Here is an 18,909-nt window from a genome sequence, read left to right as displayed (position 1 = left end):
GAGAAACAGCGTCAATGGGCGTTTGCACTGTTCCTTTGGGGTTTCCGCTAATCTCCCACCAAACTTACAGGAGGAGATAGGAGTAGGCCATTCAGCCCCTCCAGCCTGTTCATGGCTGATCTTAAACTTCAACCCCATTTACCCGTCTTTGTTTCGTATCCCTTAACACCCTTACCTAACAAAAATCTAGCAATCTCAGTCTTGAAAATTTCAATTGACTTCCAGCCTTTTGGGGGGAGAGGATTCTAGATTTCCACTACCCTTTATATGAAAAAGTGCTTCCTGATTTCACTCCCAAATGGTCTAGCTCTAATTTTAAAATATGCCCTCTTGGTCTGGATTCCACCACCAGAAGAAATAGTTTCAAGGGAATACAAACCAAGTTTATGCAACCTGTCCTCATAATTTGCCATATCACACCAATCGGAGTACATTCCCTATATCCCTACTCTCTGTCTCCTACTTCCCAACCAACACATGCCACAAGGTTACTTCCAATTCCATGCGCTATCATATTTACTAATAGTCTCTTGTGCAGAACCTTATCTAATGCTCTAATTCTTTAAGTCCATATAGACAATATCCATAGACAGTCTCCTGCCCACCTCCTTTAAAAAATCAACTACATTAATCAGACATGATCTACCCTTCGCAAATCCATGCTGACTCTCTTTGATCAGCTCAAGCTTGTCCAAGTGCTTGGTCACTCGGCCTCTGATGATAGATTCCGGTAACTTTCCCACAACTGATGTTAAACTGACAGGTCTGCAGTTATCTGGTTTCTCCCTCCCTCCCTTCTTAAATAATGTAGTGACATTTGCAATTTTACAATCTGAAGGCACAATTCATGAATCTAGGGAGCTTTGGAAGATTATTACTAAGGTATCTGCCATTTCCTCACCTATTTCCTTTAATACTCTGGGGTGGAAACCGTCAGGTCCTGGAGATGTGTCTGTCTCAAGTCCCAATATTTTCTTCATTACCCTTTTTTTTTAAAACTTATATTAAATTCACTACACTCTCCCCCTGACTTATTTTTAGGTTCCCGTGTACCACTGGTAATTTGTCCTCTTCCCACACTGTGAAAACAGATTAAAAATACTTATTTGACAAGTTTGCCATTTCTTTATTGTTCATTGTAGTCTTGCCTTCAATTGTTTTTAATGGGCCCACATTTCCCTTTACCACTCTCTTTCCCTTAATGTATTTATAAAAACTTTTGCACCTCTTATGACTTGCTTTGTAGCCCTTTGTTGCTGTTTACAGTTCTCCCGGTTTGCTGAATTTCCACTTTTCCTTGCATTTATGTAAGATTTTTCTTTTAGCTTATTATTGCCTCTTACCTCATTGGTTGGCCATGGTTGCTTAATTGCAGAAGTGGAGCTTTTGCCTTTTTGGGTTTTGCATTATACCAAGTACATCGTTGAATACTGTTTGTAAAGGCACTGTTTGTCTGTAGGTTTACCAATCAACAGCTCAGCCCAGTTTACCGTGGTCAATTAATTTCTCATCCCTTTGAAATTTGCTTTATATCAATTTAAAACCTAAGTTTAAAATTCTCCCTTCTCCCTCTCAAACCTAATATCAAATTCAATCATATTATGGTCACCATTCCCAAGATGCTCCCTTATCATCAGATTGTCACTAATTTCAGTATGGCCTGTTCCCTTACACAAAGGCCTGTTCCCTTTCCAGTTCTAAAATATTTGGGTCATTATTTGCTGTAGCATGACATCTAATGCCATCTGCCATTAGTTAGACTTGCCCATGTATGTTTTGTTTTTTTAATTTTTTGCATAGCAAGTTGCTGAAAGTGCGAGGGAAACCGGGCATCTGGGACCTGAGTGAACAGGGAAAGCAACTGTGTATCTCCTTAACCAATCAGATTGGAGAATTGGGAAATCACCAGCACAAGGACTGAGAAGGGAGTGTAAATTAGAGTGGGTGAATTCAATGTCAAATCAGGTACAGAAAGAGAAATGAAGAGAGGGAAAGTAAGATTGGATTAAGAGAGAGAGAGAAAAAAGAGACTCTAGCCATCCTACAGGGCTCCAGCCACTATAGAGGGCCCAGATCATCGTCCCAGCCTCCAACCTTCCTACAAAGCTCCAGCTACTATAGAGGGCCCAAACCATCATACCAGGAACCAGCCATTCTACATCCTATCATCCTATAGCATCTAGGCTGTCTTACAGAGCTCGGGCCATTCTACAGGGTTCTTATCATCCCTGGCCATCCAATGAGGTTCTTCTTGTGCTACCAAAGTGCTTTACTTACTTTGCTTCCTCCAGAGCAACCTCCTCGATGTATTTATCATTTGAATACAGCACCACATTGGTCGTTTGTTCAACTGAGAACAAAGAAAAGATATTTAGAACACGAAACATATGTAGTTGGAAAAATCTTTCACTTTCTGAGACAAAGTTTCAAAATTTACGGACGACACAAAATTATTGGAAAGAATTCTGAAGGACAGGATAAATCTTTATTTAGAAAGACACGGATTAATCAAGGATAGTCAGCACGGATTTGTTAAGGGAAGGTCGTGTCTGACAAACTTGATTGAATTTTTTGAGGAGGTAACAAGGAGGGTAGTGCGATTGATGTAGTGATTATGGACTTTAGCAAGGCATTTGATAAGGTTCCACATGGCAGACTGGTCACGAAGTTAAAAGCCCATGGGATCCAGGGCAAAGTGTCAAGTTGGATTCAAAACTGGCTCGGAGACAGGAAGCAGAGGGTAATGGTTGATGGGTGTTGTTGTGAGTGGAAGGCTGTTTCCAGTGGGGTTCCGGAGGGCTCAGTACTAAGTCCCTTGCTTTTTCTGGTATATATCAATGATCTAGACTTGAATATAGGGGGTATGATTAAGAAGTTTGCAGATAATACTAAAATCGGCTGTGTGGTGGATACTGAAGAAGGAAGCTGTAGACTGCAGGAAGATATCAATAAATTGGTCAGGTGGGCAGAACAGTGGCAAATGGATTTCAATCCGGAGAAGTGTGAGGTAATGCATTTGGGGAGGGCTAACAAGGAAAGGGAATACACATTAAATGGTAGGACATTGAGTAGTGTAGAGGAACAAAGGGACCTTGGAGTGCATGTTCACAGATCCCTGAAGGTAGCAGGCCAGGTAGATAAGGTGGTTAAGAAGGCATACGGAATGCTTGCCTTTATTAACCGTGGTATAGAATACAAGAGCAGGGGGGTTATGCTTCAACTGTATAAAACACTAGTTAGGCCTCAGTTAGGGTACTGCGTGCAGTTCTGGTCACCACATTACAGGAAAGATGTGATTGCACTAGAGAGGGTACAGAGGAGATTTACAAGGATGTTGCTGGGAGTAGAGAATCTTAGCTATGAGGAAAGACTGGATAGGTTGTGTCTGTTTTCCTTGGAACAGAGGAGGCTGAGGGGAGACCTTATTGAGGTGTATAAAATTATGAGGGGCATAGATAAAGTGGATAGAAAGGACCTATTTCCCTTAGCAGAGGGGTCAAAAACCAGTGGGCACAGATTTAAAGTAATTGGTGGAAGGTTTAGAGGGGATGTGAGGGGAAATTTCTTCACCCAGAGGGTTGTGGGGGTCTGGAACTCACTGCCTGAAAGGGGTGGTAGAGGCAGGAACCCTAACCACATTTTAAAAGTATTTGGATGTGCACTTGGGATGCTCTAACCTGCAGGGCAACGGACCAAGAGCTGGGAAGTAGGATTAGGCTGGATAGCTCTTTATTGGCCAGCGCGGACACGATGGGCAGAAACGGCCTCCTTCCTTGCTGTAACTTTCTATGATTCTATGATTCTAAATTGGGAGGGGGAGGGGGGTGGTATAGTTAATACAGAGGAGGACTGTGACAAAATACAGGAAGACATTGATAAACTTGCAGAATGGGCGTGTAATTGGCAAATGACTTCAATATCGGTAAGTGTGAGGTGGTACATTTTGGTAGGAAGAATAAGGAAGCCACATACTGCTTATAAGTGTCTAAATGAGGTAGAGGAGCAGAGTGATCTGGGGGTACAGCTACACAAATCACTAAAAGTAGCGACGCATATTAATTAAAAAAATTCATTAAAAAAAGCAAACCAAGCACTGGGGTTCATTTCTAAAGGGGTAGAATTGAAAAGTAGAGAAGGTTTGTTAAACTTATAAAGAACCTTGGTTAGACCACACTTTGAGGTTATATCCATCAGGAAAGATTGAACAGGCTGGGTCTCTTTTCTCTAGAAATGAGAAGTCTGAGGGGTGACCTGATAGAGGTCTTCAAGATTATGAAAGGGTTCGATAGGGTAGACGTAGAGAAGATGTTTCCACTTGTCGGGGAGACCAGAACTAGCGGCCATAAATATAAGAGTCACTAATAAATCCAATAGGGAATTCAAGAGAAACTTCTTTATCCAGAGAATGGTTAGAATGTGGAACTCACTACCACAGGGAGCGGTTGAAGCAGATAGCATAGATGCATTTAAGGGGAAGCTTGATAAATACACGAGGGAGAAAAAAATAGAAGGATATGTTGATGGGGTTAGATAAAGGGAGGAGGCGTGTCTGGAACATAAACACCGGCATGGACCTGTTAGTCCAAATACCCTATTACAGTGTTGTAAATACTATGTAAAGGGCAGGAGAGAAGATAAGAAAGGAATTAGGAGTTGCATCCACATGTCTGAAATGGACTAGTCTTCAACTGGCAACTGGCAGGCTTCCACAGTGGTTGTATCCAAACAAAGGTTCAAGGTCCAAACAAGAAGGTGAATCAATACTGAAAATATTGCATTGCCATCAGCTTACCCATTGGAGCTTGGCCTTTGCTGTCAGACTGTTCACCCAGAGCCTTGCTATCAATGCTGTGTATTAAAACACACACCAGTCCAGTGTTTACCCAGAGACTCACTGGTCCAGTGTTGTTTACCCAGAGACTCACTAATCCAGTGTTTACCCAGAGACTCACTAATCCAGTGCTGTTTACCAAGAGATTCACTAATCCTGTGTTGTTTACCCAGAGACTCACTGGTCCAGTGTTTACCCAGAGACTCACTAGTCCAGTGCTGTTTACCAAGAGATTCACTAATCCTGTGTTGTTTACCCAGAGACTCACTGGTCCAGTGTTTATCCAGAGACTCACTGGTCCAGTGCTGTTTACCCAGAGACTCACGAATCCAGTGTTGTTTACCCAGAGACTCACTGGTCCAGTGTTAACCCAGAGACTCACTGGTCCAGTGCTGCTTACCCAGAGACTCACTAATCCAGTGTTTACCCAGAGTCTCACTGGTCCAGTGCTGTTTATCCAGAGACTGACTAATCCAGTGCTGTTTACCCGGAGACTCACTGGTCCAGTGCTGTTTATCCAGAGACTCACTGGTCCAGTGTTGCTTACCCAGAGACTCACTAATACAGTGTTTACTCAGTGACTCACTAACCCAGTGTTGTTTACCCAGAGACTCACTAATCCAGTGCTGTTTACCCAGAGACTCACTAATCAAGTGTTTACCCAGAGACTCACTGGTCCAGTTTGATTTACCCAGAGACTCACTAATCCAGTGTTGTTTACCCAGAGACTCACTAATCCAATGCTGTTTACCCAGAGACTCACTAATCAAGTGTTTACCCAGGGATTCACTGGTCCAGTTTTATTTACCCAGAGACTCACTAATCCAGTGTTGTTTACCCACAGACTCACTAACCCAGTGTTGTTTACGCAGAGACTCACTGATCCAGTGCTTTTTACCCAGAGTCTCACTAATCCATTGTTGCTTACCCAGAGACTCACTAATCCAGTGCTGATTACCCAGAGACTCACTGGTCCAGTGGTTACCCAGAGACTCACTGGTCCAGTGTTGTTTACCCAGAGACTCACTAATCCAGTGTTCTTTAAGGAGAGACTCACTAATCCAGTGCTGTTTACCCAGAGACTCACTAATCCAGTGTTGTTTACCCAGAGACTCACTAATCCAGTGTTGTTTACCCAGAGACTCACTAATCCAGTGTTGTTTACCCAGAGACTCACTAATCCAGTGTTGTTTACCCAGAGACTCACTAATACTGTGTTGTTCACCCAGAGACTCACTTGTCCAGTGTTTACCCATAGACGCACTAATGCAGTACTGTTTACCCAGAGACGCACTAGTCCAGTGTTGTTTACCCAGAGACTCACTAATCCAGTGTTGTTTATCCAGAGACTCACTAATCCAGTGTTGTTTACCCAGAGACTCGCTAATCCAGTGTCGTTTACCCAGAGACTCACTAATCCAGTGTTGTTTACCCAGAGATTCACTAATCCAGTGTTGTTTACCCAGAGACTCACTAATCCAGGGATGTTTACCCAGAGACTCACTAATCCAGTGCTGTTTACCCAGAGACTCACTAATCAAGTGTTTACCCAGAGACTCACTGGTCCAGTGTTGTTTACCCAGAGACTCACTAATCCAGTGTTTATCCAGAGACTCACTAATCCAGTGCTGTTTATCCAGAAACTCACTGGTCCAGTGCTGTTTATCCAGAGACTCACTGGTCCAGTGTTGTTTACCCAGAGACTCACTAGTCCAGTGTTGTTTACCCAGAGACTCACTAATCCAGTGTTGTTTACCCAGAGACTCACTATTCTAGTGCTGTTTACCCAGAGACTCACTAATTCAGTGCTGTTTACCCAAAGACTCACTAATCAAGTATTTACCCAGAGACTCACTGGTCCAGTGTTGTTTACCCAGAGACTCACTAATCCAGTGTTTACCCAGAGACTCACTAATCCGGTGCTGTTTATCCAGAATCTCACTGGTCCAGTGCTGTTTATCCAGAGACTCACTGGTCCAGTGCTGCTTACCCAGAGACTCACTAATCCAGTGCTGTTTACCCAGAGTCTCACTAATCCAGTGTTTACCCAGAGTGTCACTGGTCCAGTGCTGTTTATCCAGAGACTGACTAATCCAGTGCTGTTTACCCGGAGACTCACTGGTCCAGTGCTGTTTATCCAGAGACTCACTGGTCCAGTGTTGCTTACCCAGAGACTCACTAATACAGTGTTTACTCAGTGACTCACTAACCCAGTGTTGTTTACCCAGAGACTCACTAATCCAGTGCTGTTTACCCAGAGACTCACTAATCAAGTGTTTACCCAGAGACTCTCTGGTCCAGTTTGATTTACCCAGAGACTCACTAATCCAGTGTTGTTTACCCAGAGGCTCACTAATCCAATGCTGTTTACCCAGAGACTCACTAATCAAGTGTTTACCCAGGGATTCACTGGTCCAGTTTTATTTACCCAGAGACTCACTAATCCAGTGTTGTTTACCCACAGACTCACTAACCCAGTGTTGTTTACGCAGAGACTCACTGATCCAGTGCTTTTTACCCAGAGTCTCACTAATCCATTGTTGCTTACCCACATACTCACTGGTCCAGTGGTTACCCAGAGACTCACTGGTCCAGTGTTGTTTACCCAGAGATTCACTAATCCAGTGTTCTTTACCCAGAGACTCACTAATCCAGTGTTGTTTACCCAGAGACTCACTAATCCAGTGCTGTTTACCCAGAGACTCACTAATCCAGTTTTGTTTACCCAGAGACTCACTAATCCAGTGTTGTTTACCCAGAGACTCACTAATACTGTGTTGTTCACCCAGAGACTCACTTGTCCAGTGTTTACCCATAGACGCACTAATGCAGTACTGTTTACCCAGAGACGCACTAGTCCAGTGTTGTTTACCCAGAGACTCACTAATCCAGTGTTGTTTATCCAGAGACTCACTAATCCAGTGTTGTTTACCCAGAGACTCACTAATCCAGTGCCATTTACCCAGAGACTCACTAATCCAGTGTTGTTTACCCAGAGACTCACTAATCCAGTTTTGTTTACCCAGAGACTCACTAATCCAGTGTTGTTCATCCAGAGACTCACTGGTCCAGTCATGTTTACCCAGAGACTCACTGGTCCAGTGCTATTTATCCAGAGACTCACTGGTCCAGTGCTGTTTAACGAGAGACTCACTGGTCCAGTGCTGTTTACCCAGAGACTCGCTGGTCCAGTGTTGTTTTCCCAGAGACTCACTGGTCTAGTTCTGTTTACCCAGAGACTCACTAGTCCGGTGTTCTCTATCCGGAGACTCACTGGTCATGTTTACCCAGAGACTCACTGGTCCAGTGTTGCTTATCCAGAGACTCACTGGCCCAGTGCTGTTTACCCAGAGACTCACTAATCCAGTGTTGTTTACCCAGAGACTCACTGGTCCAGTGCTGTTTACCAGAGACTCGCTAATCCAGTGTTGTTTACCCAGAGACTCACTAATCCAGTGTTGTTTACCCAGAGAATCAATAATCCAGTGTTGTTTACCCAGAGACTCACTGGTCCAGTGTTGTTTACCCAGGGACTCACTAATACAGTGCTGTTTACCCAGAGACTCACTAATCCAGTGTTGTTTACCCAGAGACTCACTAGTCCAGTGCTGTTTACCCAGAGACTCACTAATACAGTGCTGTTTACCCAGAGACTCACTAATCCAGTGTTGTTTACCCAGAGACTCACTAGTCCAGTGCTGTTTACACAGAGACTCACTAATCCAGTGTTGTTTACCAAGAGACTCACTAATCCAGTGCTGTTTACCCAGAGACTCAGTAATCCAGTGTTGTTTACCCAGAGACTCACTAATCCAGTGTCGTTTACCCAGAGACTCACTAATCCAGTGTTGTTTACCCAGAGACTCACTAATCCAGTGTTGTTTACCCAGAGACTCACTAATCCAGTGTTGTTTAACAAGAGACTCACTAATACAGTGATGTTTACCCAGAGACTCACTAATCCAGTGCTGTTTACCCAGAGACTCACTAATCCAGTGTTGTTTACCCAGAGACTCACTAGTCCAGTGCTGTTTACCCAGAGACTCACTAATACAGTGCTGTTTACCCAGAGACTCACTAATCCAGTGTTGTTTACCCAGAGACTCACTAGTCCAGTGCTGTTTACACAGAGACTCACTAATCCAGTGTTGTTTACCAAGAGACTCACTAATCCAGTGCTGTTTACCCAGAGACTCAGTAATCCAGTGTTGTTTACCCAGAGACTCACTAATCCAGTGTCGTTTACCCAGAGACTCACTAATCCAGTGTTGTTTACCCAGAGACTCACTAATCCAGTGTTGTTTACCCAGAGACTCACTAATCCAGTGTTGTTTAACAAGAGACTCACTAATACAGTGATGTTTACCCAGAGACTCACTAATCCAGTGCTGTTTACCCAGAGACTCACTAATCCAGTGTTGTTTACCCAGAGACTCACTAGTCCAGTGCTGTTTACCCAGAGACTCACTAATACAGTGCTGTTTACCCAGAGACTCACTAATCCAGTGTTGTTTACCCAGAGACTCACTAGTCCAGTGCTGTTTACACAGAGACTCACTAATCCAGTGTTGTTTACCAAGAGACTCACTAATCCAGTGCTGTTTACCCAGAGACTCAGTAATCCAGTGTTGTTTACCCAGAGACTCACTAATCCAGTGTCGTTTACCCAGAGACTCACTAATCCAGTGTTGTTTACCCAGAGACTCACTAATCCAGTGTTGTTTACCCAGAGACTCACTAATCCAGTGTTGTTTAACAAGAGACTCACTAATACAGTGATGTTTACCCAGAGACTCACTAATCCAGTGCTGTTTACCCAGAGACTCACTAATCCAGTGCTGTTTATCCAGAGACTCACTAATCCAGTGTTGTTTACCCAGAGACTCACTATTGCAGTGGTGTTTACCCAGACACTCACTAATCCAGTGTTGTTTACCCAGAGACTCACTAATCCAGTGTTGTTTACCCAGAGACTCGCTAATCAATTGTTGTTTATGCAGAGACTCACTAATCCAGTGTTGTTTACCCAGAGACTCACTGGTCCAGTGCTGTTTACCCAGAGACTCACTAATCCAGTGTTTACCCGGAGACTCGCTAATCCAGTGCTGTTTACCCAGAGACTCACTGGTTCAGTGTTGTTTACCCAGAGGCTCACTAATCCAGTGTTTATCCAGAGACTCACTAATCCAGTGTTGTTTACCCAGAGACTCACTGGTCCAGTGTTGTTTACCCAGAGACTCACTAATCCAGTGTTGTTTACTCAGTGACATCGTGATGGAATCATGAGATTTAAGGGGTTAAATGGTGCTTCACTTTTACACACAATGTAATTTCTTACTAAACAGTTTTTCAAAGTTGGAGATGTCTTTCACTTTGTGTGACGGTTTTGGAAGTCAGTGAAAGTGACTCAGTATTCTCAGAGTGGAAATGCCGTCTGGTATAATCCAACTGTCTTTTTAATTTGTTCTTGGGCAACTCTGGACTTATTGCCCACTCGTAGTCACTTTGAGAAGGTGGTGCGCCTTCTTCTTGAACATAGCGATTGTTTGTACAACTGAGTGGCATGCTAGGCCATTTTAAAGGGCATTAAGAGTCAACCCTGTAGTGTGGACCTGGTGTCTCATGTAGGCTGGGCCAGGTATGAGTGGCAGGTTCTCTTCCCCAGTGATGTTATTATAACAATTTGGCAGATTTTGTGGTTACTTCTCTGGTGCCAGCCCACAACTTGCTATGGTGGAATTTGAACTCTTGACCTCTGGGTTGCTAGTCCATAACCACAACACTACCCTACCCATACCTGATATTTTGACACTCTTCACATTCTTGTTAGAGTTATTATTCACTTGAATGTTGATGCTGATTGGCTCTCCATGGTAGTAGATCTGAGGAAGGAATATAATCATCAGCTCAAATACTGCCCTTTGGTTTCAACTTTCTCCCTTCTCTTTCTGGGAACTTGGTTTCCCAGATGCTGCCTGCACTTCCAGTACCTCATCTAAGTGTCACCCTTCATGTCCGAGCCTAGTGAGTGTTGTTAGGTTATTCAACTGTTGGGGCATCACAGCCAAGCCCAATCCTATCCTCGCCCCAGGCCCGTGCTCAAACTTTCCAGCAAGGATCATTTGGATAGCGATCGGGAGCAAGCAATCAGGCTGAATTCTTCCCTCCATAACCCAGTGGCACTGAGGCCAATTGTCATGCCCCAACTACTGGCCTGGCTGGAATCAGCTATCTCAGCACAAACCGCGGATCATATCTGGGACCTCTTGCGGCTCAGTTAGAAGCTGGCTTTACCAACCAAGCTATCGGGGCTGCATGTAGGTTTTCAATGAAGTGATTGTCAGTACCAATATGTCAAAGTATAGTACATGGAACAAGGAGATAGAATGGGTTAGAGCACAGCTGTTACATCTGTGGGACCCAACTCAAAGCACGACCAAGAGAAATGAGGTGAAGGAGCCTTCCTTGTGAGAGATTGACTGATGCAATGGGTTTCATCCTGCTTTACACCTCGCAGAAAAGATGAAGGTTGGTCCTTTCTGTCAAGCTCAGGACAGGGGTCCACAGCACAAAAATTCCCCTTACCCCTAACTTGACACTAAAGTGGTATGAAGTACACGGGACCTTGCATACAGCAGTCAGCTGATCAAAGAAATCGAAGGAGTGCTGCCACAATGTTCCAATAAGACACCCACTACAAGTGAGGCTCCACTTGTGACATGGGCATCAAAGGACTCTGCTCATTATCTCATTCAAAGAGGTCACAGGGTGACGGCTGTGGACAACAGATAACTATCACGCTGGAGGAATAAGGAGAGCTTTACTGAGGTTAGAGCTGAGATAATTTTTGGGGGCTGTGTAGAGGGAGCTCTACTATGCATCTAACCCATGCTGTACTTGATCAGGGACTTTACTTTGTATCTAACCCATGTGGAGCATGCCACTTTGGGGATTTTTTTTACAATTTTTCCACAGAAAGGATTGAGGGGAAGAAAATAATTACATTTAAATTTTGGGGTTTTAAAGAAAAGTGTATTCACACAAGTTTTGTAAATAAAATAAAAGCACTGAGATGGTAGGAGGTTAACATACTAGTGAGCTGGGCTTTGATATAATGTTTCCACAGACTGTAAGTAAAAAGCAATTCATTAGCCTGTCTCAGCAACCAACAAAGACCTGACACCCATTGTGTTGGGAAGTCTCTGATTCTTTTGGTTGTGAAGAAAGAGTAATAATGATTTTTTTTTAAAACAGAGACAGAGATACAAGAAGTCAGTTACAAAGGCTACAAAGTCAGCCAGGTTTTTAAAACCGAGAGCTATGAGGGCAAGCTTTGGTGAGGCCGAGAAGGAGAATACAGGAATGTAGGTTGGAGATTTTATTTAAGTCACTGATGTGTGGAAGCATGCTCATTATTTTCTATTCTATCACAAAAATAAGTTATACTGATTAAACTCAGAGTCTGATCAAAACAATTACACTGTATTTTCACTTGGTGTGAAGTTAGGAGGGACAGTAAATACTGAAGATGGGAGCAGGAATTTGCAAAGGAACATGAACAGATTAAGAGAGTGGGCAAAACTGTGGCAAATGGAGTTCAATGTGGTCAAGTGTGAGGTCATCTGCTTTGGACCCATAAAGATAAATCAGAGTATTTTCCAAATGGTGAGAAAATAGGAACTGTAAAGGAGCAAAGAGATTTGGGAATCCAAGTACATAAGTCATTGAAATCTAGTAGACAGGTGCAAAAAGCAATCAATGGAATGTTGACCTTTATCTCAAGGAGGCTGAACTACAAAGGGGAGGAAATTATGCTACAGTTGTAGAAAGCTCTGGTCAGACCTTGTCTGGAGTACGGCATTCAGTTCTGGGTACTGCACCTCAGGAAGGATATATTGGCTTTGGAGGGGGTGCAATGCAGATTCACCAGAATGATACAGGGGCTTAAAGGTTTAAATTATGAGGACAGATTTCATAAGCTTGGATTGTATTCCCTTGAGTCTTGAAGATTAAGGTTCCTCTGGTGGGGGAATCAAAAAAAGGCGGGGGCGGGGCATAATCTTAAAATTAGAGCGAGGCCATTCAGGAGTGAAATCAGGAAGCACTTTTTCTCACAAAGAGTAGCAGAAATCTGGAACTCTGTCCCCCAAAAGGCTGTGGATGCGAGGACAATTGGAGCTTTCAAGACTGAGATTGATTTTTGTTCTGAAATGATATTATGGGATACGGAGCAAAGGTGGGTAAATGGAGTTGAGGTGCAGATCAGCCATGATCTAATTGAATGGCAGAGCAAATCGAGGGACTGAATGGCTTACTCTTGTTCCCATCTTTCTATTTGCATCCTTTTGAAACACATTTTCTTTACCATTCAAAGGGTGAGGTATTTAGTTGGTAGATGACCCCTCACTTATTCATCATTCAAAGAGTGAAGTATTGTTTAGTTAGCAGATTGGCTCCTCATCTCTTCACTCTGCAAGGATTGAGGTATTGTTTAGTTACTAAGTTACCCCTCACATCTTCACCATTCAAAGAATGAGGTATTGTTTAATTAGTAGCTTCTATCAGATGCCCCCTCACCTCTTTACTCAGAGATGCCTGCAGGTGGAGTGGCTGGTCTGACATCAGGAAATGCTTGCTCAAATGAGCAGTTGGTTGTGGCCCGGCTCGATCCGGAGCGTACTGTACTTTGCGGATAACCAGACGCACAGAGCTTCTAGAAAAAGAAACATGGGGGGGGGGGGGGAAATCAGTCAGCAATAACAGCAAGTTAATACAAAACCTGACAAAGACCAAAATGACCATGAAAGCTGCTGGATTGTCATAAAAACCCAATTGGTTCACTAATGTTATTCAGGGAAGGGAACCTGCCATCCTAACCTTTACCTGGTCTGTCAGTCCCACATTATGTAGTTGGCTCTTAATGTCCTTAGGGGAACTAAGGGTGGGCAATAAATACTGCCTTGCAAGTGTTGCCCACATCCCAATAACAAATTAAAAACTAAATTAAATGGCACACTTTAGATACAGAGTAAAGCTCCCTCCACATTGTCCCATCAAACACTCCCAGGTCAGGTACAGCACGGGTTAGATTAAGAGTAAAGCTCCCTCTACAGTGTCCCATCAAACACTCCCGGGTCAGATACAGCACGGGTTAGACACAGGGTAAAGCTCCCTCTACACTGTCCCATCAAACACTCCCAGGTCAGATACAGCACGGGTTAGATACAGAGTAAAGCTCCCTCTACGCTGTCCCATCAAGCACTGCCATATCTGGTACAGCACAGATTCGATACAGAGTAAAGCTCCCTCTACAATGTCCCATCAAACACTCCCATATCTGGTACAGCACAGATTCGAAAAAGAGTAAAGCTCCCTCTACAATGTCCCATCAAACACTCCCAGATCTGGTACAGCACAGATTCGATACAGAGTAAAGCTCCCTCTACAATGTCCCATCAAACACTGCCAGGTCAGGTAAAGCACGGGTTGGATACAGAGTAAAGCTCCCTCTACATTATCCCATCAAACACTCCCAGGTCAGATTCAGTACGGGTTAGATACAGAGTGCAGCTCCCTCTACAATGTCCCATCAAACACTCCTAGATCTGGTACAGCATAGGTTAGATACAGAGTAATGCTCCCTCTACACTGTCCTAACAATGTTCCTCAGCTACATGCTGAAGAGACCAATGTGACAATTTTCCATTTCCCACACCACCATATGTGGCATCTTGAAATTGCAAATTTAATGCCCATTGGTGCTAATTTAGGGACAGTTTAACGTTGTGGGCCATTGCCTCCCATGAATGGGATTAACACTGCCAAGATAAGGACATTTTCATCCCATCAGCCTGGGCTGGATTTGACCGTAGTCTCTGTGGTGAAAGGTCAGTATCTAACCCATTGTACTACCCAGTCCCTTTCAGGTCAGTAGCTAGATGAAGCCTAAAGGTGAGTGCTTTACACTGTGCTGGTAGCAGCAGGCAGTTTATACCGAGGATGCACTAAAGTCCCACTGAGTGACAGCTCACAATTCTATATCTCCGCTCGTCGCTGTCCTGTTTCAGTTGGTAATACTTGAACCGTCAATTGAACAGATTGCGACAGCCAGGAAGAGATGTGTTACTGTGTTTCAGTGAACGTGTGACTGATATCACAATGGTGTTAGAGACTTGATCATATTCACAAAATATGAGGGATGCATCAGGGCCAATTGCCTTTCAGATTGCAACATATTACTTTTCACTTACCTTTTATGGATCTCTTCCTCCAGATCGCTTACGCAGAAAGCTACGACCTCAAAATATATGGAACAGACCTGCAGAGAAAGCAGAAAGATCAGGAATCACAGATATTCAGTGGGGATGGGAGGGTAGGATTCAGGTCCCTGGGCACTGACTCGCTCTAGGTTACAGCTCCATGGGCACCGAGTCACTCTAGCTTACAAGTCCATGGGCACTGACTCACTCTAGGTTACAGGTCCATGGGCACTGACTCACTCTAGGTTACAAGTCCATGGGCACTGACTCACTCTAGGTTACAAGTCCATGGGCACTGACTCACTCTAGGTAACTGGTCCATGGGCACTGACTCACTCTAGGTTACAGGTCCATGGGCACGGACTCACTCTAGGTTACAGGTCCATTGGCACTGACTCACTCTAGGTTACAGGTCTCTGGGCACTGACCCACTCTAGGTTACAGGTCCCTGGACACGGACTCATTCTAGGTTACACGTCCCTGGGCAGTGACTAACACTTGGTTACAGGTCCCTGGGCAATGACTCACTCTAGGTTACAGGTCCATGGGCACAGATTCACTCTAGGTTACGGGTCTCTGGGCACTGACTCACTCTAGGTTACAGGTCCCTGAGCAGTGACTCACTCTAGGTTACAGGTCCGTGGGCACTGACTCACTCTAGGTTACAAGTCCCTGGGCACTAACTCACTCTAGGTTACAGGTCCCTGAGCAGTGACTCACTCTAGGTTACAGGTCCCTGGGCAGTGACTCACTCTAGGTTACAGGTCCCTGAGCAGTGACTCACTCTAGGTTACAGGTCCATGGGCACAGACTCACTCTAGGTTACAGGTCCCTGGGCACTGAGTCACTCTAGGTTACAGGTCCATGGGCACGGACTCACTCTAGGTTACAGGTCCATGGGCACTGACTCACTCTAGGTTACAGGTCCCTGGGCACTGATTCACTCTAGGTTACAGGTCCATGGGCACTGACTCACTCTTGGTTGCAGATCCATGGGCACTGACTCACTCTTGGTTGCAGGTCCATGGGCACTGACTCACTCTAGGTTACAGGTCCATGGGCACTGACTCACTCTAGGTTACAGGGCCATGGGCACGGACTCACTCCAGGTTACAGGTCCATGGGCACTGACTCACTCAAGGTTACTACTCCCTGGGCACTGACTCACTCTAGGTGGCAGGTCCATGGGCACTGACTCACTCTAGGTTACAGGTCCATGGGCACTGACGCACTGTAGGTTACAGGTCCATGGGCATTGACTCACTCTAGGTTACAGGTCAATGGGCACGGACTCACTCTAGGTTACAGGTCCATAGGCACTGACTCACTCAAGGTTACTGGTCCCAGGGCACTGACTCACTCTAGGTTACAGGTCCATGGGCACGGACTCACTCTAGGTTACAGGTCAATGGGCACTGACTCACTCTAGGTTACAGGTCCATGGGCACTGACTTATTCTAGGTTACAGGTCCCTGGGCAATGACTCACTCTAGGTTTCAGGTCCATGGGCACTGACTCACTCTAGTTTACAGGTCCATGGGCACGCACTCACTCTAGGTTACAGGTCCCTTGGCACTAACTCACTAGGTTACAGATCCATGGGCACTGACTGACTCTAGGTTACAGGTCCATGGGCACTGACTCACTCTCGATTACAGGTCCATGGGCACTGACTCACTCTAGGTTACAGGTCCCTGGGCAGTGACTCACTCGAGGTTACAGGACCATGGGCACTGACTCACTCTAGGTTACAGGTCCCTGGGCACTGACTCACTCTCGGTTACAGGTCACTGGGCACTGACTCACTCTAGGTTACAGGTCCATGGGCATGGACTCACTCTAGGTTACAGGTCCATGGGCACGGACTCACTCTAGGTTACAGGTCCATGGGCACTGACTCACTCTAGGTTACAGGTCCATGGGCACTGACTCACTCTAGGTTACAGGTCCATGGGCACTGACTCACTCTAGGTTACAGGTCCATGGGCACTGACTCACTCTCGGTTACAGGTCCATGGGCACTGACTCACTCTAGGTTACATCTCCATGGGCACTGACTCACTCTCGGTTACAGGTCCATGGGCACTGACTCACTCTAGGTTACAGGTCCATGGGCATGACTCACTACAGGTTACAACTCCATGGGCACTAACTCACTCTAGGTTACAGGTCCCTGGGCACTGACTCACGCTAGGTTACAACTCCATGGACACTGACTCACTACAGGTTACAGGTCCATGGGCACTGACTCACTCTAGGCTACAGGTCCATGGGCACTGCCTCACTCTAGGTTACAGGACCTTGGGCACTGACTCACTCTAGTTTACTGGTCGATGGGCAATGACTCACTCTAGGTGACAGGTCCCTGGGCACTGACACACTCCAGGTTGCAGATCCATGGGGATGGACTCAATCTAGGTTACAGGTCCATGGGCAGGGACTCACTCTAGGTTACAGGTCCATGGGCACGGACTCACTCTAGGTTACAGGTCCATGGGCACGGACTCACTCTAGGTTACAGGTCCCTGGCACTGATTCACTCTAGGTTACAGGTCCATGGGCAGTGACTCACTCTAGGTTACAGGTCCCTGGGCACTGACTCACTCTAATTTTCAGGTCTCTGGGCACTGACTCACTCTAGGTTACAGGTCCATGGGTACTGACGCACTCTAGGTTACAGGTCCATGGGCACTGACTCACTCTAGGTTACAGGTCCATGGGCACTGACTCACTCTAGGTTACAGGTCCCTGGGCACTGACTCACTCTAGGTTACAGGTCCATGGGCACGGACTCACTCTAGGTTACAGGTCCATGGGCACGGACACACTCTAGGTTACAGTTCCATGGGCACTGACTCACGCTAGGTTACAGGTCCATGGGCACTGACTCACTCTAGGTTACAGGCCCATGGTCACTGACTCACTCTAGGTTACAGGTCCATGGGCACGGACTCACTCTAGGTTACAGGTCCATGGGCACGGACTCACTCTAGGTTACAGGTCCATGGGCACTGACTCACTCTAGGTCACAGGTCCATGGGTACTGACTCACACTAGGTTACAGGTCCATGGGCACTGACTCACTCTAGGTTACAGGTCCATGGGCACTGACTCACTCTAGGTTACATCTCCATGGGCACTGACTCACTCTAGGTTACAGGTCCATGGGCGTGACTCACTACAGGTTACAACTCCATGGGCACTAACTCACTCTAGGTTACAGGTCCCTGGGCACTGACTGACGATAGGTTACAACTCCATGGACACTGACTCACTCTAGGTTACAGGTCCATGGGCACTGACTCACTACAGGTTACAGGTCCATGGGCACTGACTCACTCTAGGCTACAGGTCCATGGGCGCTGACTCACTCTAGGTTACATCTCCATGGGCACTGACTCACTCTAGGTTACTGGTCGATGGGCAATGACTCACTCTAGGTTACAGGTCCCTGGGCACTGACTCACTCTAGGTTACAGGTCCCTGGCACTGACTCACTCTAGGTTACAGGTCCATGGGCACGGACTCACTCTAGGTTACAGGTCCCTTGGCACTGAGTCACTCTAGGTTCCAGGTCCCTGGGCATGGACTCACTCAAGGGTACAGGTCCCTGGGCAGTGACTCACTCTAGGTTACAGGACCATGGGCACTGTCTCACTCAAGGTTACAGGTCTCTGGGCACTGACTCACTCTAGGTTACAGGTCCCTGAGCAGTGACTCACTCTAGCGTACAGGTCCATGGGCACTGACTTACTCTAGGTTACAGGTCCATGGGCATGACTCACTACAGGTTACAACTCCATGGGCACTAACTCACTC

The 18,909-nt window shown here is 45.6% G+C and overlaps 1 protein-coding gene across 1 annotated transcript in view; it reads right to left on the bottom strand.

The window, feature by feature from the left end:
• The window catches only part of LOC147116000 (S-arrestin-like), a 179,440-nt gene that overhangs the window by 64,597 nt on the left and 95,934 nt on the right, over positions 1–18,909 (bottom strand). Inside the window, exons 7-10 of the mRNA XM_085990708.1 lie at positions 15,082–15,149; positions 13,409–13,544; positions 10,629–10,713; positions 2,278–2,350 (exon numbers count right to left, since the gene is read on the bottom strand). Of these exons, the coding sequence (XP_085846834.1) occupies positions 2,278–2,350; positions 10,629–10,713; positions 13,409–13,544; positions 15,082–15,149 (362 nt within the window). The remainder of the gene's footprint in view (positions 1–2,277; positions 2,351–10,628; positions 10,714–13,408; positions 13,545–15,081; positions 15,150–18,909) is intronic.

The sequence above is a fragment of the Somniosus microcephalus genome, chromosome 6, assembly GCF_052327205.1.
Source record: "Somniosus microcephalus isolate GS21.2 chromosome 6, FLI_Smic_1.0, whole genome shotgun sequence".
In the NCBI taxonomy this organism is placed as follows: Eukaryota; Metazoa; Chordata; class Chondrichthyes; order Squaliformes; family Somniosidae; genus Somniosus; species Somniosus microcephalus.
Note: the sequence above shows the minus strand (reverse complement) of the source record. Positions and strands in the feature narration are given on the sequence as shown.